Source organism: Pogona vitticeps, chromosome 3 (assembly GCF_051106095.1).
Source record: "Pogona vitticeps strain Pit_001003342236 chromosome 3, PviZW2.1, whole genome shotgun sequence".
NCBI lineage: Eukaryota > Metazoa > Chordata > Lepidosauria > Squamata > Agamidae > Pogona > Pogona vitticeps.
In genome coordinates, this window is record NC_135785.1 from 43,606,980 (window position 1) to 43,631,904 (window position 24,925).

The 24,925-nt window shown below is 36.8% G+C and overlaps 1 protein-coding gene across 5 annotated transcripts in view; it reads left to right on the plus strand.

The window, feature by feature from the left end:
* The window catches only part of FARP2 (FERM, ARH/RhoGEF and pleckstrin domain protein 2), a 104,368-nt gene that overhangs the window by 56,389 nt on the left and 23,054 nt on the right, over positions 1 to 24,925 (plus strand). For all 5 annotated transcript variants that reach the window (XR_013543024.1, XR_013543025.1, XM_020786311.3 and 2 more), the window contains 7 exons: positions 1,910 to 2,005; positions 3,457 to 3,620; positions 3,794 to 3,862; positions 6,751 to 6,808; positions 9,708 to 9,960; positions 21,915 to 22,078; positions 24,118 to 24,207. Coding sequence is in view for 3 of the 5 variants with exons in the window: in XM_020786311.3 (XP_020641970.2) it covers positions 1,910 to 2,005; positions 3,457 to 3,620; positions 3,794 to 3,862; positions 6,751 to 6,808; positions 9,708 to 9,960; positions 21,915 to 22,078; positions 24,118 to 24,207 (894 nt within the window). In the remaining 2 variants the exon portion in view is untranslated. The remainder of the gene's footprint in view (positions 1 to 1,909; positions 2,006 to 3,456; positions 3,621 to 3,793; positions 3,863 to 6,750; positions 6,809 to 9,707; positions 9,961 to 21,914; positions 22,079 to 24,117; positions 24,208 to 24,925) is intronic.

Genomic DNA, 24,925 nt, shown 5'->3' on the forward strand with positions numbered 1-24,925 from the left:
TCACTGTTAACTGAGACATTACTGAGTTCAATGTCAGAACTCTCATCTCTATCCCTTTCAGGATAGAGTCTCTATCCCTCTAGTCCTTTGACCACCGATTCTGTTTTTCTCAGTGACCTGGTCTAGGCCTTTGATCTTGTTTATTGTCTCAAGGTTCACCTCAGTATTGATGCCACAATTTCTGGACAGGTTCTTACACCTATTGGTATGACACTAAGCTGAGATTCAAGTTCTTTCTTGGCCTCCTGCTACAACACCAACCACACAACTTCTCTTCCTCCACTTCCCAAAGGACACTATTTTTCGTGTCTAGGGGTACTGTAGGTTCTCTTCTACCACTGTGTCAAAAAGACAAACCAGCAAGGCTAAGAAAATCTTGACCACTGTATCCCACCAGCATGCCATGTGAAACACACATCTTCAATGACTGTATCAGGCACTGTCTCCTTTCCAAGGGGGTGATCTGTCCCCAAGCCTTCTCTCAGAATTTCTTATGTAATTTTATCATTCCCAAATGGGACACCAAACTTCAGCATATCCTCAACTTCCACACCTTCAATACATTTATTACTATACCAAAAGATTGCATGATTATCTCTAAGGCTATCTTCCCTCTCATTCAGAAAGGGTCTGGGTTGATCTCTAAATTAAACTTATAGTCGAACAGTTCCAATGGATTGTTAGCTGCTAATATCTGCTGAATATCAAGCAATGGGATACCTTGACCAAGAGGCCTAAGGCAGGAATGTAGTGGCATAATCTGTACTTGAATCCTCTTGGATTAAATCACAACAGCAGTGTTCAAACCAAGCACTTTGTTTTATTAACAAAATATACAGCATATACTGAGGACAGCATTGCAGTAAACTCAGGCAAAAAAGGAAGTGTTTTGAGTACTGAACTTGCCATAGCTTTTTTTTTCTTTCATGCCAGAACAGTAGTTGGACTTGGAATAAAAAAAAAACTAGATGTGTGCATATGCATTTTTTGGATTTCATTTTCCAGAATTCGTTAGGCAGCACATCCCAGGATTGGACTGCAACTTCCAAAAATTCTCCAGGGAAAATTCTGGAACTTGCAGCCCAAAAAACCACATATGTGCACACCACTACTTGGGCTTTACTTTATGTTTCATAATGCTGGACCCACTGCTGCAACCTTCTCTCTTTGCACGTGCGTACCCACTTACACCACTGCCATACCATGAGGACAGGCAGCATAAGGTGGTATAGGCAGATGCGTGCGCACAAAAGCAGCTGCACGTGCCCACCTATTTCTTGTGTCCCACTCTTTCATTTTCTATCACCCTTCTGTGTGCACATATGCAGACAAGTGCTTCCTTAGAAAGGTTTTGCTTCCTTTCCTCTTGTGCATGTATCTGCCTGCTTGCATGTATCTATGGAGCATAAATGTGCAAACTTGTGTTTTTGGACTAAATTCTGCCTGAGAAATAGCCTTTACAAATAACTTGAACTGAAAAAGTATCTCTGCACACAATTTGTTGAACACATTCCCTTTGAAATTAATAGAGTGGTCTAATTTGTAATAGAATATGTGCAGCATAGATTGCCCATTCAAGTAGGAAGAGTGAGAAGGAATAAAACAAGTAACATGACATTTGGGTGTAGCAAAAGTTTGAACCTGCAACGTCTTTGAAGTTTCTGTACTGTACTTCTACAGTTTGTATGGAACCCTGCTTTTCAACTCTTGAAGTTCATTTAGATGTAGTGGAGTCTTCTTCAATTATCTTGTTATTTTACAAGGAACTTCAGAATTGTTTGTAATTCTGATTCAAAGGAAATAATTCAGTTAGATAACTTTGGCAGTGCACATCTGTTCATGGGTTTATTTTGCTTATATCATAAACATTACATACTTTTCCTCAACTTTCACATTGTATTTACTATAGGGTAATACAAAAATCAATACTTTCAACTGGTCCAAAATCCGAAAAATAAGCTTTAAGAGGAAAAGATTCCTTATCAAACTTCACCCAGAGGTTCATGTAAGTGATTTCTTGTCTCTTCCAGTTTCAAATTTATTGACATATGAGCTCATGTGTGGGCTTTTTTTTTGCATAAATCAGCTATTCTCTGAATTGAAGTTTTCATATTAATAAAGGATGTGTATCTTCAGTTTTGCTTGTAAAAGAATGAGGTTATGGTGTTTAAATATATAAAATATGATATTATGGATTATGAAATAATCAACATTGGAGTTGTATGTTTGTAGTGAGAAAAATACAGAATCAGATTGGTAGAACATTGAGCAGAAATGTTCCTTTGCTTCCTTGGGATCTCTGTAATTGTGAGGAATAAATTGGGGGCCACAGAACAGTGTTGGTGAGATTTTGAAATTGCTACTGCAGCAGTTTTTAGAACTTAAAAATTCCCCACCCCAGCCCATGATCCCTAATCACTTCCCCACAACAAGAGATCCAGAGGCTTGGATCCTGCAGCGGCGTAATCAGAAATTTTAATTTGAGAAAAACAACATATGTGATGGCATCATTGGCCTTATGGGGTTTAAATTCTGCCACTGGATTTCACCCACTATATGTGCCTTCTGTGCCTATCCTACCTTTGTGTCAGGATATTACTGTATCTGTTTGTGGTACCTTCTTTTCCATAACTTCACTTCTGTAGAATGTGCACTACGGTTTCCTTCAAAAGTTGATTCATGCATATGCCAGCTGAGGTTACTCAGGAGTTAGTCATAGAAGGAAATGTAATTCAGTACTTACAGCTGCCTCACTGAAGGAGTGATCATTTGGTCTTGAATTCTGTCAGTGATGGTTAACAATTTAAAATTAAACAGTTAAAATAGACCAAACAAGCAGCAATAAGTATAAAAGTTTGATAATCTCACAAGATCTTAAATTGGCTGATTCTGGTAAGCCTGCTGGAATAAAAATGTTTTAAAAAGTTTCTTAAAAGACATCAAGAAGGGAGCCAGACAGATTTCTGGTGGTAGATCATTCCATAGGCGGGGCGTAACCTCCAAAAAGTCCCGATTCCTTGTTTGTTCCTTCCGGGCCTCTATCGCGGTCAGCGCCTTCAGCTTATGATGAGCAAGTGGGATGGGCAGTTCTAGATGGGAGTAAGCGTTCTGCCATGTACTGAGGTCTCAAACTGTTCAGGACATTATAGGTCAGAACCATCACCTTGAAGTTGATACGGAAGCAGACAGGTAACCAATATCAAAGTTGAAGCTTCTATATTAGTCTCAAGGGAAGCTCCACATAGAAGGCATTGCAGTAATCTATTCTTGAGATTATTAGAGCATGGACCAGCATGGCGAGGGACAGGTGTCAAGATAGGATGTAGTTGGGCAATCTGCCTCAGGTGGAAATAGGCAGATCAGACCACAATTGCTTTAAATTTTCTAGGCGGTTACTTTGTTTCAACTTGCAGGAGAGGAGCTAGCATATTTGACTACCTTGTGTTCCAATTTTAGGGTCCATATCAGGATACTCTGGAGTTTCTTTTAGGAAGTAGAGATGAATGCAAGAACTTCTGGAAAATATGTGTTGAGTATCATACTTTCTTCAGGCTGTTTGATCAGCCAAAACCAAAGTCAAAAGCTGTGTTCTTCAGCAGAGGATCATCTTTCAGATACAGGTATGATGTAGTCCAGTTTGTTTGATTCTGGAAAAAGGAATCAAGAAAAATGTCAAAGAATGTAATTTTTTACATTAAAGATTTAGGATCTTATTCCTTGAGTACCAAATGTTTAGCCCAAAACCCAGAATTTTTATCAATTTTTAGTAATATTTTTTCTTATTTCTTTATAGTGGGCGCACACAGAAACAGTTGGTGGATTATGTTAAAGAAAGTGGGTTGAAAAAAGTTCCATATGAAAGGTAACAAACTCTTTTATATGTGAAGAGCTTCCTTCATTGGTTATCTTGTGTCTTTCCTAGCCTATTCTGTAATAATGAAATTCTGTTTGCATTCAGAATTTAGCTCTTCTATGATATTTTAGATTCAGAACCTGAGATTTTATTTACCAGAGTCACTGAATATAATGAAAAATATTAATACTTCACTGGGAATTGTCCTTGGCTAGAAGAAGTTATAGTTACTTCTCAAGCCATCTTGTGCATCTTAAACTTGGTGATATGGATTTGAGGACAAGAGAGAAGTGGGGTTTTTTAAAAACTCCTACTGCAAGGTATGGCAGAATCTGCTATTTGCGTCCTTGCTTATGTGTTTGTTCATTGCTGTATACATTGGGTGGGCATCTGTAGTCTCCTGGATGTTGTTGGACTGCACCTCCTATCTGCCCTAAGTGACAGTCAGTGCTACAGGATTGTGGGAATTGTCATCCAGCAACATCTGGAGAACTCATTTTCTCCAAACTGATTGTGTTGGGAGATATTAACTAGGGGTGTGCACAGTGAAACGTTTCATATTTGTTTTGTTTCAGATTTTTTCTTTGGGGTATGTGCTTCTTTTGTTTGTGCTTTGTGCACTAGTTATTTCATTTTTCATGAAAGGGATTGCGTGTTTTGGGATGTATGTGTTTGTTTTCCTTATTCATGTTTTCTGGCAATGATCTAACCCCCCCCCAAAAAAAACTACAAAAGCAATGGCAAGGCAAGCACACCCCTCTGCACCCTTTGCAGAAGCAAACAAAACAGTTCCCCAAAAGCCAAAAAAAGGGGGGATCTCTGAAAAGATCAAGAAAAAAGGCAAACGGTGAGGAGATCCGAAAGAGACACGAGGGAGACAGATAGCACAATCCAAGATGGAGGACACCAGAAGGCTGCACACCACTCAGCAAACTAATGAAGCAAAACGTATTTCAATCAATCCAGGCCCTTCTTGCTGATTCAAAATCCCATTTCCTCCCTGGACATTTGTACCAGCTGCTAACTGCAAAAAAAGAAAAAAGAAAGAAAGAAAGACCCAGCATAGCTCCGTGTCCCAAAAACCAAGAAAAGCAAGCAAGCAAATAAAGGCAAAAATACAGTCAAAGACTCCCCTCCAACTAAAAGTACTAGATATGGCGACATTTCTATCCTCCCTCTATTGCTTGTCTTTATTAAATCCAGTAGGCAATAGGAGGCAGAAGAAGCTCTCTTTTGGCAATTGATAAAAGAACATTAATTACATGAAAGAGAGCCTCTTTTGTGTTTTAGGTCTTTCAGTAAAATGCAGAAGACTCATCCCTACTCTTGCAACCTGCACTTAGAATTGGACAGAGGAATGTATCACTGCTTTTCCTAGTTTCATTTGATTTAGCATTCTTGGAAGTTGTATTTGGGCTGTTGGCCTTTAGGTTTTTTTCTGGACTCTGTTGTATATTTGGTGCCTTTTAATATCCACCCAGAGTCACTGAGAAAGATCATCTGGATTTTAGGGCTAGAGTATCATAATTAACACTGTTTCTAAACTATATTAACAATGCTGGAGGAGTCTTGCACCATTTATCTGGTTGCAGTAATTTGGAGTATTGAATATGGATTAAAAGTGTGAGTCTCAATCCAGACAAAATGCTGCTTTAATTGGGCAGTAGACAAGCCAATTCAATATTGGGAGTACATACTGGTTTGAATGAGGTTGCACTGCTTCTGAAGGATAGATTTGTAATTTTAAAATGGTTTGGGACCCATGGATATTCTTTGGGTATCACTGCTCTTAACCAATCTCCCTTATTTTGTAACACTAATTTTGCTGCCTTAATCACTTCCCATTTATGTTTCTGCAGTCTGTTACATGTTGCTGCCCTTGAAGGTTGTAGAGAAACTATAGATAGCACAAAATGCATCAACCAGATTGCTTTCTGATCTTATGCAGGCTCCACAAATAGTCCAGGCTAGAGTCACAGTTCTAGTTCTTACCTAAATCACTCTTAATATTTTGAGGCTAATATATTTACATTCTTCAAAGGCTGTGTGATATGCACTACTAAGAGAAGTTAGGTTGATATAGACAGGGAACAGTTTCTTTTGCAACAACAACCCAAATATGGAAATTCAGTTCCTAAACAAGTCAGGATGGCACCATCTTTGCTACTTTTAGGCAGGCCATACATATTTCTGTTAGGCTGGCTTATGATGGATTTAAAATAATGTTATTGTACTTTCTGAATTTTTTGAAAATTATTTGCTCTGTTATAAATTTTATTGTTACCATTCTGATAATGAAATATAGTTCATCTGTGTAATCTGAAGCCAGTATCTATATGTCCATTTATGTTATCTTTTGCTTTCAAGATACAAATCATGATTTATTTTATGCTTTTGAATTATAAATAATGGATTTATTTAATTATTTAATTTTGGGTGTCATTTATATGCTGCCTTTCTCCCAGCGAGGGGCCACGGGGCAACTATGCATGTTGAATCAATGATGACAAATTTTTTGAGGCTCGTATACTTTTATTATTTTGAAATAACCTTTTTTAGCTGGCAAAACTTTTAAAATGTACATTTTTATATATAATAAGGTGGGCAGGTTGGTGGACCCAGGAGCCAATTTTCTGCCTCTAGGACTTACTATAGGGCCTCATAGTCCCTTCCTCCAGAAACTGAAAATGGTTGGAAGTAAATTCTGGTTTTGTAAAAGCACTTTTGGGAACAAAACAAGGCAAGGATTTTAAATAAGGGTTGCCACTGGAGACTTCTAGCAGCTAAACTTCTATTGGGGAGGTATTTAAAAGGTTCTAGGGACAAATATATATAGGCTTGCTGATAAAATGTTTGGATAACCTCTTGAGTACTCATAGCATATTCTTCATTTACAGGAGACATAGCAAAACTAGAATGTCTGCTCATGCCTTGATTGCTGATGCCCCCAAACAGGTTAGTCTTGAAATAAAAGTATGTGTCAATTATCATGATCACAAGGATAATGAAAGTCAACTTCTTTAATGATACCTTTTCCCATTTTTAATAAAGTAGTTTTTAAAAACTGAGGTTGTTTTTAACTTTCATAGTGTTGCTGAAATGTTATGATTTTGAGCGTGTGTCTTGGTGCAGAGCAGGTTGGCCTTGGAGCATGTCCAGTGGAATGTTAAGTATTTCTGAAAGGCAGACCTCCATACTATATCATAGACTGCTTATGAAAGTCCTCTTACTTTCAGACCTCTGCCATTTGTTAGGGTTGGTATTGTTTTAGAAGTACAAGGTTCTTCTTTTTTAAAATCTACTTCCCTTAGATATGCTGATTGAACTCCACAATCATTTGGATGCAATTCATGTTCAATATTTCATGGTATTTTTACCAATCAGGAATTTATTATGTATAGCACTTATCTAAAAACTATGATGTTTTAATATGTGATGTTTTTGAGAGTAAATACTGTCTATTAGGACTGGGATTTTTGTAATTTTAGGACATTTGTAGAATTCATGAAGAACCCCTCAGGCAGAATTAAGGGAGTGAAAGTCCCCAAACCAAAAGTGGTTAGACTAGCTCTCTTTACTTTTATGCTCTTCCCATGCTACTGCTGCTTCAAATAGGAAGGCAGGCATCCACCTGCACTGTGGAAGTCCCAAGGATCTCTAGATTGTATTTGTTGCTGCCGGACAGCTGGAAGACTGATGGAATTTGTGGCCTGTTATTCCTTATATTTTTATTTTAACTGACAAGGAAAAATGATTAATTCAAAATGTGATGTTGAAGAAGAGCTTTACAAATGACACGAGCCACCAGAAAGATACATAAATGGATTCTAGATCAAATTAAGCCTGATCTTTCACTATAATTTTCAGGCATAGTGTAAGAAGGCAAGGCTTACTGAAAAAGACAAGAATGGTAAGCAATAGATAAAATGAAAAGCTAATATGAGACGGAGTGATTCAATAAAGGAAGCCTGGACTGTTGGTTTGCAAGACCTGAGCAGGACTGTTAATGGCACAATCTTTTGGAGGTCATTAATTCTTAGGGTTATCATAAGTTGAAAGTGACTTGATTGTGTGCAGCAGTATCTTAATTGCCCTTATTCCAATGTTTTGTGTTACCAGCAAGATGTCTTAGCCCAAAGTCGTGTAAATTCCATGATTAAAAGTGGTGGGAAAACAGTGAAGCCTGACTCTGCTATAACCTTATCAAGGATGGTGTCAGGTGTCTTGAAATCCTCCAGCCATCTGGACTGGTCTCACAAGTTAGTGTAGCCCCATTAAGCAGTCCAGTTTCTGTGAGGCAATCTAATGAACTAAGCCATTCTTGTCCCATATCTATTTAGACTAAAGATAATCAGGTGATCTTGTCTGGGGATGATGAGAGTTATAGTCCCATAGAGATGAGGGCACAAAGTCTCGGGTAAACCTTATGAGAGGGGGGGTACATAGGAAAGAGTGAGAACCTTGTAGTGAGGAGTGGTGGCCGAAACCAATCAGATGAGCAGTTTTGGTGGTTTGCCAACAGCCTGTTATGTGACTGGTCACATTATTGGTTGTGCAAGCAGAATATGATGTAAGACATGATAGACAGCCTTCACAATGCCTCCCAGTGCTTGCATGATTTATTTTGGACTATTGTGTATCTGAACATGATTCTGCCCTGTATAATTTTCAGTGCAGAAACTTTATATTGAAACTACTTACCTCTCTTGGAGAATGCGGTTGCTACATAGGTTTACCAATACTGTATTTATTTTGGGGCAGCTGCTTGATGAATCATGGATCTTGGTATAATAATGATATATGTGTTGCTACATCATAAATTCCTAAGCCCTCCACTGCAGCCATGTGATACTGTATCTTTCACATTTTAGTACAAAAACTTATTGTTTCAGATAAAGAACATTATACAATAAACTCCATGTGTATCAAAACGACTGAAAAAGAACTGAAGTAATATACAGTATATCCATATGAATAATGTAGCATGACAGTACAGTGGACCCTTGACTTACAGACGGCTTGACTTACAGACTTTTTGAGTTACAGACTTCTCTGGCCGCAAAATTTAGGTTTGACTTGCAGCCTGAGAATTGACTTATAGACCAGAAAAAAAACAAAATGGAACAAAAACGGCCTGTTACGGGATTAATCGGTTTTCAATGCACTGTAGGTCAATGGAGACTTGACTTACAGACTTTTTGACTTGAGAACCACCTTCCAATACGGATTAAGTTCTCAAGACCCCACTGTAAGTTACACACGATTGAGACATAACAGGGAAAGATGTAGTCACTTAAGATGTAATAAATTTTGACTCAGAATGACTATCCTTTTATCAGTGTCCTTATTTTGATACCTGCAGCAAGAAATATTTCTTAATAATCTTGGTGCTGTTGTCTACTGCTTTGATTGAGATATAAAATTATTTGATTTATATTAATATAGGGAAGTACTGGCATGATAAAAGAACTGTAACATTCCTATAGGAATCATGATATACAAGAGAAAATGGGGTATTGTTTCTTCCTGGCCACTTCTAGAAGGGCAGATTCTCAAGAGGCAAGTCAGGTCTGTTAAGTCCTGGAAATAAGGGCAAATCCTCTCATGAGGATGCACTAGGCATCATGGTTGAATTTCTGATTCACGTTTCATCAAGTACATGTGATGGTGAATGAATGAATATTTTATTACGGTCAAAGACCAGTAAAACCAAATCAATATAAAATAGATACATATAATTATAGTTTCGTAAAGTCATGTGATGTCTTTACATGTTTATGTTCCAGTTCATGTAGGCATATTTGTGTGCTTAATTAGTTGATCTAATAAAAGTCTTTCTTCTTTTCTCCCTCAGAGTGTCTCATTTACAGAAGGGTTAAGAACCCCTGGACCTAATATATGTACATATTCATCCTTCCCTTTGGATAACCTATCATCCACAAACATGGCAAGCTTGCCTGCTTTCACAGAGAGTAATACCTTCTTTTTGGAGCCCAGAATGTCACATACAAGGAGCTTGTCCACAGAAGGAAATAGTGGGGTATCAGAAGAAACTGGAAAAAAAGTGTTACAGGAGCCTGGATCACCAATACTGCAGTCATTCCAAGGTGTTGGGTTTTGCAATGTTGCAGAAAACTGCAGCCCCATTTGTTCTGGTACTGAGAATAGCTGTGGTTTAGATGTAGCTGTAGAGAAGCGTGAAAAATTAAATAGGGCTTCTTGTAAAAATGACAATGATGAGGATGATTTTACCACAGGTATAACCATTGCTGACAAACTTCACCAGCCTCAAGGTAGAGGTGCCCCACTTGTAAAACTGGTTAACTCCCAGCTTCAGGTTTCAGAAGAGTTCATTGATGATGATCCAGCAGAAATCTCCTTTTTTGCTGGAGGATCTGAAGCATTTTATTTGTATGGTGGTTTAGATTTACAGGACTCAAATCTGTCTAAGCGTCTCTCAGATTCACTTGCTTTAACTAAAGAAATTCTGCAACAAAATACAGTATCTTCTCAGTCAAGTCCTGACAGATATTCCATAGAAGCAGTAGATATGAACATAGATGATGAGTTCGAATTTGAAAGAGAGAGCGATTTCAATGGAAATGAGCAGCCGTCAGGTACCTCAGAATTATTTGAAGTTAAAGCTCAGGCAAGTAGAATGCAGAGTCTTCTGAGTCCTTCTGAAACTAGTTCACTTATTAATAATAGATCTGAAAGCAGTTCTCTCAATAATTTGACATTAAATGGTACATCTTTTTTGCACACTTATGGCTCTGCTAATCATTCAGAAGCTAGTTCTATGGTGAATTTTCCAGCTTATTCAGTTCGCTCTGAGTCAAGTTCAGCTTTTCAGTTTACTGACATTATTGATCAGTTGGAACAACTAAGCTACCCTCCTACCACTACAGAAGACTCTAGTAGTACTGATGACTCATGGGATTCAGAAAGTGCAGCACCATTAGATATAAATCTTTTCTTCAGCTATCCCTTTGCTCAGGCTGCTGGAGAGAATTTCACTCTTGATTTTCAAAATAATCTGAAAAATCTCACCCAAGAAGACAAAACAGAAAGCACATATACAAGCCATTAATATTTTATGTAAAAATGGCACATTCACTTGTGCTGTCTAGATTCAAGTTTTAAAAGTAAGTGTTTTGTTGATTTCTGGCCTCAGTCATTCCAGTGAGTGGATTTTATAGTTGAATATTGCAGCTAATCTTTTCTTGAGCCTTATATTTCTGATTTTATTCAAGGCTTCATAATTGAAATACTAATAGGTATTAATGGTACATAAAAGCCACTGTAATAGGTATCAGTGGTATATAAAAGCCACTGCATTGTAATATATATTTTTAATTCCAGAGGTTTGTTATACCATGTGTAGTGAAAGATAATGCATCACAGCTAGCATTCATTGTATCTGACTTTGTACGAGTCAGCTTAATCCACAATAGTAAAAAAATGCCCTCAGGTTCCCTACATATCCTGAGATTTGATCTTTAGGTGGCAAGAGATAGACACATTTGCCTTTGCAGACACATAGTGATTGAAATGAAGATGAATGTAAGTTGCATGGAAGATACAGTACTTTGAAATATATAAAATCAATGCAGAAAAAAGTTTCCAGTGGAAACTTTTTTCTGCATTTATTGATTTATTTGATTTATTGATTTGTTGATCTATCATAAATGCTTTCAATGCACGTAAGGTGTTGCTGTGGAACTTATGGAACATTTTGTTAATTACAAACTGCTGGATTTGTTTTCAGTGATTAGGCAGTACATATACAGAAAATGTGCTTGGCTTATTTCATTCCTTCTTATATTGACTTTATTTTAATAGAACAGTTACACTAGACGAAGGGGCTCAGAACTGAATTTATATGATAGGTTTGTTTGGCCCAGAGAAATTCTGAGGAAAAATGCTTGCTGCAGCTTTAATTCAGGAATGTGCTTCTTCATGGAATACACTTATAAATATTGGAAGAATGTGAATAAACATATTCCACTCTGAAAGCAGCACATAAAATGATTCATATTTAAAATATTGGAATACCATGTCAGAATGCTAGAGAGATGGTAGACCTGGTTCTTCCAGGTCTTCTGATAAACATCCGAGAATTGATCCTAAATCATGAATACAAGACCGTGTACAAGAAATAAACTAAAATACTTTTATGGTTGAGGGAATCTCAAAGTAATTAAGTTCATATATCTTCACGGTCATATCATAACTTTCAGTATAAACGAGAAGAAAGTACAACACATTGACTCATCAGATCACCTTGAAAATAAGCAGAGTGTTGTTCATTGGAATACCCATTGATAACTGTGTTAATACTTGGTCTAGATTTCTTACACTTAAAAAAAACTTCTATAGTTCTGATCTCATTTTTGTTAGTTTAATTTTTTGACTGTGCACCTCAGTGTAGTGGAAGGATTACTTTTAGGATACCTTTTAGTTTATCTTCTGCTTCTGAGTTTCCAAAATATTTTATTTGGTTTCATTGTTAGCAGTGGCAACAGTGCTTATTGTGCTCAAAATAAATTGTCAGCAAGAAATATATTACTGTACTTTATAATAGCATCTTACATAATAATCCAATAGAGTCCAATTTTGAATGTTGTTTTATAATAAGTCTGATGTCTCTGTCCTTAGTTTCTTAAAGAAATGGGCCAGAGTTCCACAGGGTCAGGTCATGATGTTCTGGGGATGAGGTGGGAAATATATTTTGCACATGGCTCTTTGGGCTCCATATTGAACATAGTTTTTAATTCTTGGATATTTTTCCCCTTTAAACCTGTAATGGTAATACCATGAAAATGTATCATAAGCAGAGTAATTTGAACAGTTGCCTTTGTAGACTGCAGATAATCACTTAATTTTATTTATTTGTATTGGCCAGTTATATTGCAGAAGAGGTTTATTTCAGGAACTATATACTGTACATCACTGGTGATGCAGAGTAGGAATTCTTGAAATTATTGGCTGTGATCTGTTGACTTTTATGGTAGAAGCTCTTACAATACTTTTGAATGCTAAACAGTCACATGAGATTATTGCATTTCTTTTCTTGAGCAAAGTATATATGCCAGTTCAGTTCTGAATTCTCAGCATAAGAGAGTTACTTGTCTTACTATTTTATAAAAGGGTTTTTTTTCCTGGATTGATTAGTTCATTTGGTAGGATTGAACAATTATTTTCTTAACATTTGGGAGCACTGCATTTTGTGTAAGACCTATTTAAAGACCTAACATGAATGAGAGTCTTAGAATAAATGTTCCAGTTTTTTTTAAAATCTGTACTTTGTCAGTGACTTTTCTAATAGTTTCTTGTATATAAATAGCTATATTTTAAAAGAAGCATACTTTCCAGAATGGGCATGAAAGTTGTGCCTTTCTCAAATAATCCATTTGTAGGATTCTTAGAAAGCAAGCCAAAGATGATGTGTCTGCTTGATGGAGTTCTCTGAGGTCAGCTGCATGGAAGTATTGATGGAATCATTTTTATTTTATTTGGTTTTAACCCAGCAGATCTTGTTTTTTTGTTTTTAACCAGAAAATCTTTCCCATAGAATGGAGTGGCAGAAAAAGGAGTTAGACATACATACCCTGAGGCATGACTCAATTCATCTTCTTTTTTTGGGAGGTAGTCAGCATTGAGATAACTGTAGATATAGTGGATACATGTCCTCTTCCTCCCCACCCACCAGTATACCTCCTATGCATACTTTCTGTCCCTATGTCAAGGTAGAAAGTCTAACACTGGAAGGATTCCACAGTGAAAATCTCCATAGTACAGTAGTTCTACGAGGCATGGGGGGGATGAGAGATCAGTTCTCCCCCTCCTGAGGTTATGTATTACCTCAGCAGGATGGGGATTTCTGAGTTATCTGATGACCCTAGGAATGCATTTTCACCACCATATGGTTGCAGCTTAATTGTTTTTTTCCTTAAAATCTTCAGCATTAAAATTCTGAAGAAAAATGTACTTTAGTACTTATATATCTATAATTGTTTGTAATGTCAATATGAGATAGAAACTCCTGGGAATTCAGATTTTAAGTTTAAAAATAATTTAAAGTAGTAATTTCACAGCACATTACCCAGATTCTATATTGCCTCCAAGCTTTGAAGCAGTGTTTTCACAATATGTTGATGAAAGCTGGAACAGATATGTAGAGCTTAAAGCAATTAGTTGGAAAAACTTGTTATGTCTTTCACTTTTCTTAAGTAGTGAAGTATGCGGACATAGGATTGGGAAATGGAGAATTTACATTGATAACTGCATGGAAGCAAAGGTGTACTCTCTTTATCTCTCTTCCCTATCCTCACTTTTATGTAGAAAACTAGTGCCTTTATTCTCTTCCGGAGGAAACAGAGGAGGATCTGTGATATCCTCCTGGTTATTTTAGAGTATTTTCAGAAAGTTGTCATTGTCTAATTCTCCTGGAATCACAAACCATCTATGCTGCAGAAGAAATTAATTTTCATCCTAATAGTATCTTGTAGGATTTTCATTTATTTTGCTGAATTTCTAAATGTTGAATTTGCTTTTTTGTAACTTCTTTAGTTCAAACCTTTTTTAAAAGAAATCTGGTCTAGAATTCCATTTTTAAAAAATACATGATTGCTGTGAGTAGCAGGTTATGATAAGTGGCAGTTAATCGCTACAGGGTCATGAGTCAGACAGTGTGGGTGGAATTAATAGAGGGAACTCATTCAGCATGATGAGACATGACGAAGGCAAGGGAGTTAAATGGTGATAGCTGTTTTCCTTGGTGAAGTAATTATGATACAAATGAGTTTAGCTCTGTTATACACTGAGAAAGTATTTGACTGCACTTTATGGCACATGGGAAGGTGGTTTTATATACTTCAGAATTATTGTATTAAAATGCAGTTTCTTACATTATTATGAATTTATATTCTTTCTACATTTAAACATATTTATTTTGACCCAGTTAAAAGTATAAGAAAGAATGTAGATTAGTGATTTGAAGCTTGACAACAGTAAACGGTTAAGCTTTGGCAAAACTATTGGCCCACAATTTGTGGTAATATATATATTTAGTATATGCTACCACAGTAATATATATCTTTATATGAATAGATATATAGTTAGTTATGAAAATAACCTCATTTTCTAGTAATTATTTATGTTACCCATTTGGAATGGGTACTCATTTTGCATTCAGATTCACTTTCAAACAGTATACTAGCCCAAACTGATAATTAACATCAGATAGATGGTATTTGTGTGTAATAACTTTTTATAGGGACATTAGTTTAAAAACCTGTTGGTAATTCATTCCCATTATTGTCATTTTACATTGTCTTCATTTCTCAGGTATTACATTCAGTATTTAAAGTTTTATATGAACCTTTTTACTGATTCCCACATTGGCAATCTTATTTTGTAGTATTAATCTCCCTCCCAGTAAATGCAGCCTGTATCATTGTGTGCATATGGTGAACAAGTTAATACTGTGAATTTTTTTGCAGTTTTTCATATTTGCATTTTTCGGTAACTAAGTCATTCCTGACTTGCAAGATATTGAAGGGCTCATTCCTAGAATATTCCTAGTGGTGACTCCACAGTAATTCATTAATTAAAATGAATATGGGTGAAATAAAAATGAACATTTTGCAGATTTGCCATGGTGAGGTAAAATCATAGCTTACGTATGTGGAGCACACCAGAAAATAAAGATTATCTGCGCTGGTGACAAGCTGCAAAGGATTGACCTCAGAGCATACCAGATGCATCAAAAGTTTAACTCTCCAAATGATTCGTGCCTTGCTATGACCAGTAACTTAGTGAAATTGGTGCTTACACATTCAGGAAAGAATTACATTTCTTGGACTGCAATTTCTATATACATATTTTTGATCACTGTCATTTTTATAGCATAAATGTTTGTTTTTATATATCTTCTGTTTCTGTCGAAATTACCTACAGATTTGTACTAATCATTTTGATATTGTTCATGCAATAAACTGAGGAAGCATTTAATATGAATTTTACTACATGCTTTTAGCTTTTATTTTAATATTCTGGTTTATAGTTTTGTTCGGGGAAAAAAGCTGTCTTTTTTCATTTTACTATATGAATTTTAAAAGAATAGAAGCTTTTTTAGTCAACGTGACATGGAATACAACATAATTTTTCTTGAGCCATTTTGTCTGTGATCATTCTTTTTAGAATAGACAGCTATACATTATTTTGGTGCTACATGTTATATTATTCATATCTGCTTTATTTTTGCAGACAGATATATGAAAGTAATCCACACTTAACTTAGATGATAGTCCGTCTGCCCCACCTAGATATGTTATGCAAATATTTACATGAATTAAAGGGTTCTGCATATCCAGTCCATATACCATTTTCTATTTGAATTTTCTCCTTTCATTCTGGACAGTTGACTTGCCATTTTTGTTTACTTGCAAAGGTTTCTACTTTTTTTATTTCATCACCCCAGTGAGAACTCCAGTGTCCTCCTGAATGGATCTAAACTACTGAAAACTGGAGAGCACATTTCTTGTTTCTCAGCATAGCAGTTTGCCAAAACACAGCATGGGATATTTTTGTACCAATGACTGAAATCCAGTAGTAGGTCAAACTAAGTTAGGCCCATTGAATGAGCAGAGATTTGGTGTAGCAACGCCTATCTAAGTTCCTTCGATTCAAAGAAATTATTCTGGTTGTGACTTACTGCTAGATTTCAGCCAATATGATGTGACATTGGCTTTAAAGAAAAAAAGTACTCCAGTGGAAAAAGCTGTGGAATTGTTGGAGTGTTTTTTAATTCCAGTTGTACATGATGACTGAAATTTGAGAACATAGTACAATTTTTGATGTGACAATTTCATAAAGAGCCTCCATTGTAAGTCTAGTTCTTGATGAATTTTGCAACAAAATGTGATTTGGAGGAGCTGAAAAGTCCCATCTGAATGGGTGAGGGTCAATCTGCATGGCAAACTACATGAAGTCTACCTTTTCCAACTAGCAGTTCTTCCTTTTCATGCTGCTTAATCTCAGTTACCTAAAACAGCTACCTCGCTGTGCCTGATAGGAGAGATGGCCTAAGGTTAAAACTGCTTTACAGTTTTTATATATATATTTAAACGGATTTTGCAACTCCAACCATGGTTAGCTTCTCCATACTTCCTAATGTCACACAGTACAGCCTATAATACAATAGTGAACTGAAAAGTGATCAACTCTCATTCATTATAATCAGGTCACACTGTACTCTCCTCAAATACTTTATGTTCAGGCAGCAGTACTGCACTCTTGAGAAGCCCCACTTTAGTGCAGCTTATGCACTGTACTTGAATGTTAAAATCAGCTCCTTTCTAGCAGCATTCATTTCATTACTAAACCTGTCAGATTTTGCTCCCTGATGTCAATGAGAGTCCTGGGAAGCATCGGCCTTCAGACTGAATTAGTTTTCTTTCCTTTTGGTGTTATTATCACCTAAACAAATCTAGCTGGATATAATTATCCTCACCATGTTGTACAGTATTTGTTAAAAGTATCCAGATCCAAAATAGTACAATGCTACAGTGGTGAAGCCTGTACCATTTAAATATCACTTAATGATAAAAAAATCTTCACAAGTCTAATTAATCCTCAAGAGGGAAAACTGGTATCACTTTTAGCAGTTTCCTCTATTGTGAGTTGTATCATCAAGAACCTTTAATACAGTAGTATGAAGGATATTAAAGATACTACTATCTTTGCTCAAGATACTGTGTTCTCTTTATAATATGAAGCTCCTCTTTCAAAATCATATTTCACAGTTTGATATCCTCTTTGAGAGGCTCTTATTAAAATTCTGTGGAGCTGTGCCATAGGGCTGTGTTCTGTAAATACAAATGCACAAAACTAGCTCTTGAGGCATGACCATTACAGGTAAGTAAATACTCATAGCGTTTTTATATAAACCATCAAAGTAACTCCTGTTAGGTTTACTTTGATTGTTCCTGTCAAGATGGGCTGGGAAATGAATAGCTTTTAAAAAAGATTTGTGTTTTAAAAAATCACATAAACATACTGCCTGTTTCATAAACAACAAAAACCAAAGTAATGTGACACCTTTAAGGCTAATAGTAATTTCCGTCACAGATTTTGTGAATATGAAATTGCTTGCAGAAATAAATTATTTGGTGCTGCAATTTGTTAAGGGAACTGTAATACTTTTTGTATTTGTTTGCCTGCAGCTGATTAATGCTACCTTTTTGAAAACTGCTGCTTTGAATATAGTTTGTTCATCCTTGCAACAATGGGACTGATATGATTTTGTCCCTTGTCCCTATTCTAAAGTCATTAAGGAATGGAGGTCTTGTCTAACTTTAATGATCCCATTCTCTAGGGTAGAGTTTCACCAATCCCTTGCTTTTCCTCTTTCTGTAGTTTGATGTTTCTGGCCTCCATTACTAGGAATGATTATGAAATCTGACTCAGAGGATTTCATGCCAACAAAATGAGCAATGATGGGTGGAATGAATTTCCTTTCCCTATCACCCTTTGCCAAAACCCAGCTCCATTTGTGATACTTGAGAGATTCTCTGAAGAAATTTAGGGTGAAGAGAGGAAGGAAGAATCTTACAATTCTAGCAAATTCTGTGCATTTAACAATGAGGGGAACCTTCATGTTTCTTACATACTAACATTTTGAGAGTCTAGTAATCATTTTGAGAATACTGGCTTTACCACAGTGTTTAATACATTTCGACAATTTCCCAGTGCATTTTATTTATGTTCTTGTCTAATAAAAAAGCAGATCTTTAGAAGTACTCACATACATGACTGAGTTTGAGGACAGCTCTTTGTAGAAGGGGATGAAATAAAAAATGTTGATCTATTGTTTATTGTGACCTCAACTAGCCTTCAGTTATGATGTTGATCTGTAACACTGCTGAACTTTCCTAGCTTTAACAGTGTTTCATTTAGCAGTACCTTGCCTTCTCTAAATATTTTAGGAGGATAAATACTTATCAGGATATACACCAGTGATGGCGAACCTATAGCATGTGTGCCAGAGCTGGCACGCAGAGCCCTTTCTGCGGGCACGTGAGCCATAAGTCACCAGATTGCTACTCCTTCCCCCCCACCGCCAAACCTCAGGAGGCAGCTGCAGTCGCAGTGCCAGTGCTTCAACGGAGCAGCTGGTGCTGGCGGCAGATCCAGAGTGGGGTCTCAAGGCACCTCCGTGCCAGGGATTCTCCCTTCCGCTGCCACTTCCGGTTCCGCTGCAGCCCGTTGTTTTTTTTTTTTCTCAGTTTGGGCACTCGGGCCCAAAAAGGTTCACCACCACTGATACAGACTATCAAAAAAGAACTAAAATGTTTGGTTCTACTTTTGTTCCTTCAACTGTGGGAAGAGCAAGTTCTGAATAACCTTTTTGTACAGTATAGTTCTTCTCTGACAAACAATATATTTTGTTTTCCAAAAGCTGCTGCTGAAAAACTACTTGGGATACCTATTTTTAAATGCAGTTCTTTTGGGGAAGCAAATTGCTTTTCTACATGCTAAGATCGTCTAGACAGACATTTTTAAAGACCTAGAAAACTGACGTTAAATCTTCAGGACAAGATAGTATCTTCTGCAACAGCTAATGAGTCTTCATACTAGTACAGTATTTGCTTAGACATAAACACACTATTTCCCAGTTGTCTCTAAAAAGTGATGTGTGAACCATGTATCCAAACTATAGTGCAGGCATGCTCTCTAAATTATCTCAAATTCTGTTTTGGTCAGGACAAGTTGCTAATAATTTCAGTTACTAATTCTTCTGTATCAGGAAGTATTTTATTGTATATCAGTGCTGAGAACACATTTGAAATTTATTTATGCTTTCATGCTTATTTAAACCAAGTTTCATCCCTTGTTTAAAAGTGCATCTTTATTCAGTTGTCACATATCTATCCAAACCTCAATAGAATCAGTGAGTAACGTGTCTTATTTTCAGTGGCAAGGCACTTTACGAGGCAGTGTTTTTAACATTTCAGTACTTTACATGGGTCCCCGAGTTTTGGGAAATATCAGCTCAACAACCCCCTCACACTGTCTCTATATAGCCTTGAAACTTAAAGCACTTTTTTTCAAATAGAGAAGTATCTTTCATTGTAAAAAGAAAAAAAATGCAGAGCACTGCTAGACACTTCTTTGCTCACATGTTTTCTCTGGAGAATTATTATTATTATTTATTTGATTTATACCCCACCTATCTGGGCGACTCGTCCACTCTTTTAATGTAGATAACCAGTAGGAACAAATAGAGGAGCTTATTCCTGGAGTCTGCAGATACTAAAGAGTCAGAAGGGGTGGGAAATTGCATGAACTGATACACTATCCGACAGTTTGGCTGAAGAATGTTAATAGTTAACTTCATGCCAGATATGCTGAATCTCTTCCAGGTGACTAAGTGTAACATTGTTTAGCTTCCTGAGTTAGTTAACTTGAACACATGCGCTAAAACTTCCTCTCCATGCTGCCTCCCCATTTCTTGGCTGCAATCATGATCTTTAAAAGGCTTTGCTTCCTGAGTCAGAAGACCAGCCGTGAATTCTCAGCGATAGTGCAGCAGAAGAGTTGCAACTGGCTCGCTTTGAACTTTAGAAATTGGTGCTTTTAAAATCAACATTAAAGTATAGTACAGTATATCTATATGCTACAGTGCCCGTAAGATCATGTTTTGGGCACATTTTTGGACAGTCTGGCTTAAGCTTTTGAAAATAAATAGTGTAATCAAGAATAAATGTTGGCCAGACCACGAAGGGTTGTGCTGTTTTACTGAAACTGCACAGAATGGAATTTGGAGGGGGAGTGATGAGACACCTGCAGGAACGCTTACTAGTGCTATTAGAAGAGCCATGTGTACTATGGCCCTCTGCAAAGCTTTAACAAGGAATCCATTTCTCCACTGTATGAAAAGCAAGAGTCATAAGGAAGTTTTAAAGTTGCACCCACTGTGAAGCAGTTTTGTCTTGAAAATGAGAGATAGCAAGACTGTAACTCAGAAGTATGTGTTCCAGGAAGCATATAGAACTAGAGAACCAGACCTCTTAAAATAATAGTTTTGATCTTTACGGTACTTTTGCTTCTTTCTGCAAGATACTTGGAATGTGTACATGTGAAACTGAGAATAGCATTCACTTGCAAAAGGAACGTTCTGAGGTTTAATATTGAGACAAATAGTTCAGTATTTTGTTCAGTATGTCTTGTTTGTTTCAGGGTTAAGCTGCAGTAGGAATGAAATACGTACTGTATAGTTAACTTAAACACTGTAACCGTGCTAAAATACTGTCTCAATAATCTCTTTGGCTGCCCTCCAGCTCCTTCAAAACCCTCGCTACAACACAATTATCTTGAGCATGACTGCTCAAACACACCCCCAAAAGCTTCTTGACAAATAAAAGAATTGTGTCTTCACACCACACTTTCAAGCAGCTGGATGACCCTGAATATAGTGTAGACAGTTTACCTTACAGTACACAGATTCAGGAAGGGAGTTCATTGTGTGGGCTGTGCATTTCTAGAAGGAAATTTCCTGTCTGTACCTGCATCAATTCAGAATCCAGCTATATTCTGAAAATAGGAATTTCAATTTTATGTTTTCCTGCTTCTTGTTCTCTTTTTTTTCATAGGTGTAATGCCTGCCCAGATCTCCCCTCCCCCTTTGCTTGAGTTAGAATTACACATCAGGAACATATTGCACAAATACCTTGATGTATTTAAACAAAGTAAAAGAAAATGAATGATTATAGTTGCTATTATTTTGAAGTGCATCTTATTGAAAAGATGTGGTGTATCTTGTTCAAAAGTCTAGAATGTCAGCTACCTGCAGTGTGAACACATGAAATTATCACTGCTGTCTTCAGAGACTGCTTTAAAATGTTTCATACAGTAGTTCCTTCATTTTGAAGTAGACAACAGTTGCTTGAAAGTGCAGTTAGGATTTGGTATTTGACTGTATTGTTGTTAAAAGCAACATCAGTCCTTAACCTCTCAATCAATCTCTTCCCCATTTTCTTCTCTGTGTGTTGCCTAGGTCCTCAGCTGTCTTCCTTTAAAATGAAGAGTCCAGTGACCTTAAATCCCCAGTTTCATGGGAATATGAGTATCCCTGTCCAGGGCTCATCTCCTCTTTTGAGCCCAGTGCTGAGTGATGTTGGTGGTGCCAGGATAGAAGAAGAGGATGAAGCACGACGGAAGGTAAGGCACGGGGACGTGAGGGTTCTAACAAAAAGTGTAGAAGCTTCTGTTTCTGTTCATTGCATGATGTTCATGCTTTTGTTGCTTTCTTGGACTTCGGTTTGGGCACGCAGTAGCATATTGCAATTACTTTGAAAAGGACAACTATATCTTAGCACCACTCCACACATAATAGTTTTCCTGCATGGCTTTCTAATCAATTAATTTTTTCCTCTGGAAAATAAATACACCACATTATACACATTGTTAAACATTTTTAATGATCAGATATGAACTTAATGCCACTTGTTTATCCCAGTAACATAAACTGACCTTCCTATCTTGTGAGGAAGACGTGCAGTGTAAACTGTATGATTTAATTTAACATATCTTAAATTCCTATTTGATTTAACCTCTGAAACACTATAGTAACAATTATGTGTCATCAAAATTTTCCAGTTTATGGTGAGCTCTACCAGGTTCTTCCAGATATAGAGTACTCCAAAGTAGTTTATTATTCCTTTCTTGGTGGAGGGGCATCTAGGACTATTCAGGTTGCCCAAGGCCACATAGGCTGGCTCTTCTTCTGGAAGGCACAGCGGAGAATCAAACTCCCAAACTCTGATTCCGCAGTCAGATATCTAACTCACTGAGTTACCCAGCCAACCTGAAATGCTATGTTGTGGTCTAATAATAGATCATTTCCTTTAAGGTACACTTTCTTATTAAATACTTGAGTTTTAAAAATTGGGATTATGGAAATGAGCCAGGTTTATGTTTAGGTAGCAAGGTCAGTTTAGTTCTTCAGTACAAACAATATGAATACTACACTAGCAGTCATATTGATTATTAGCAATGATTCAATCATGGTAGATGTAAAACAGTCTAAAAAGAAGTGTGGAGTCCTGCAATCATATATGGGAGGGGGAAACAGCCATAAATATAAGATGGATAGTTTATCTTCAGTTCTACACAGACTTAGGAAGAGAATCAATTCTATGGGCTCTCTATCCTTTGCAAGAACCGTGTTTGCAGCTCCATTTCAATGTCATGTGGCCATTTTCTAGTTAGCTTTTTATGCATCATGTCCTAGAATCTTAATCTAGGAGTTTAATATGGTTTCATTTCTGTGCAAAGGGCTTTTCTGATAGACATAATATAATAAAATGCAGAACTTCAATTTGCTATCTTATTGGATTACGTTGTGGTTTCCACTAATGTTCCTGATGGAAGTCATTCAAAGTAGCATGCCTGCATACAATCCTGAAACAGCCATGTTATGAGCAGTACTGCCACAGGTGAATGGGCCAGAATAAGGGAGAGAGAAGAGCATTTATTTCACAATCCACACCATCCACATAGCCGTGATGACAGATCTGTGACCCTGCTGTTATTGCTGGACTTAATTACTATCATTCTCACTGAGCAGAGGAAAAATAATGATAACATTGAAAGGGCTAAAGCATCTCTCTGCCACCTGTGGCCACCATTATCCTCAAGTTATCCACCTCTTGCCTTCAAATCAAGGAAAGAAGGAAGGAAGGAGACTTTGTCAGGCCACCAGATTGGATCAGAAATTCTTCCTGCAAGTACTAAAATACTTGGAGTTTAGAAGTGCATTCAGAAACAGTCCTGTGATTCCCATTTCCATTCAGTCTGAATGAGAATGTTCACTCCCAACAGTGTTTGAAATATACACTCTCATTTGTATCTCATCTATTAATGGGTCATTACTAGCAGCTCTTGCCTATATGTTTTCAGTAACAGGTAATAATGTGTTTTAGACAACTGATTTTGGATTAAGACCAAGCTGTGATTTATTAATGTCCTGCACACAGAAAAAGTTCAGGGTTTAATATTCCAGATGTTCCTTTTTTGCTTAGTTGCTTCAAAGGTTCTTTTTAAAACAAATTTTAAAGATATTCTCAGTAGGAGACCATGGTTTCAGCTATCTTCTATGTTGCTACATCTGAAGGAATTTTACTACAGCTTAGCCAAGTTCATAGTTAATAAGAAACATTTTCTTTTTCATTTATTTGGGATTTGCTTATTCTTTTCAGAGATACCCAGCAGACAAAGCATATTTCATTGCAAAAGAAATTCTTGCTACTGAACGGACTTACTTAAAGGACCTAGAAGTCCTAACTGTAGTAAGTAACTGAAAGCTCCTGCAACAGATTTCTCTCTAAAAAGTGGTCTTAATTATGTTATAATTAAGTTTGTGTCTGAATCAACTATATTTTCCTGTAACATTTAAAAATCTTCTGCTTCTTCTTTCTGGTCCTTATTTTGCCCCCTTCATCTTCCTAGGACATTTTGTTTTGTTTTGGGGTTGTTGCTTTTTTGGTGATTTTGCTTTCTGGTTAATATGCGTATGTTCACTTAAGAACTTTGCAAATTTTGCTAGCTGCAAACTTGGCCGCTTCATTATCTCATATCAAGGTTCACCTAATAGTTGGGTGTTTGCAGATTTATTTTTAAGAGAAACCTATAAAATTGTGCATACCTCCAAAATGTGCAAAATAAATCTCATTTTCTACATCTCTCCTCCCGCTGTCTTCTTTATAGACTGCCTTTCTCCCAGTAAGGGGACTCAGTTGATCATACTACAGTACTGAAAGTTACTTTAGAAACATTTCATGAGCCATTATGCTCACACACATTTTAACCCTTTCTTTTCCTTTCCTTTCCTCTTCCCCTTTCCTTATCCAAAATATTATTGAGTTCTAGGGTAAAACTAGACATGAGTGTAGCCTTTTCACATTTTAAAAAAGAAGGGGAAGGGGCTTCATATCAGGACCATGATGTGTGGCAAAGAAATTAACCCATATACAGTATACCTGTTTACCAACAGAGCAAATAGCCACA